Source organism: Apaloderma vittatum, unplaced genomic scaffold, assembly GCF_000703405.1.
Source record: "Apaloderma vittatum isolate BGI_N311 unplaced genomic scaffold, ASM70340v1 scaffold31654, whole genome shotgun sequence".
Classification (NCBI taxonomy): domain Eukaryota; kingdom Metazoa; phylum Chordata; class Aves; order Trogoniformes; family Trogonidae; genus Apaloderma; species Apaloderma vittatum.
The window spans coordinates 5,193-5,400 of NW_009713728.1; the positions used below are offsets into that span (position 1 = coordinate 5,193).

General features: G+C 68.8%; 1 protein-coding gene across 1 annotated transcript in view; it reads left to right on the forward strand.

Moving 5' to 3' along the window:
- LOC104273230 (homeobox even-skipped homolog protein 1-like) overlaps positions 1 to 123 on the forward strand; it is a gene marked incomplete at its 3' end in the record, with an annotated part of 444 nt that extends 321 nt beyond the window's left edge. Inside the window, exon 2 of the mRNA XM_009868484.1 lies at positions 2 to 123. Coding sequence (XP_009866786.1) covers positions 2 to 123 — 122 coding nt within the window. The remainder of the gene's footprint in view (position 1) is intronic.
- Positions 124 to 208: the final 85 nt, after the last annotated feature.

A 208-nucleotide genomic window follows, 5' to 3' on the forward strand; every position in this document is an offset into this window, starting at 1 on the left:
AACCTCCCTCCAGCAAAGGGCAGCAGAGCAGCTCGGACACCGAGTCGGATTTCTATGAGGAAATCGAGGTGAGCTGCACCCCGGACTGCGCCACGGGGAGCGCCGAGTACCAGCACAGCAAAGGTACCCATCTCCTTCCCATGCCACCAGCTCCCCGCCCGCTCCGGGGCTGGGGGCAGCATTGGGGGCGCGGGGGGGGGGGGGGGGG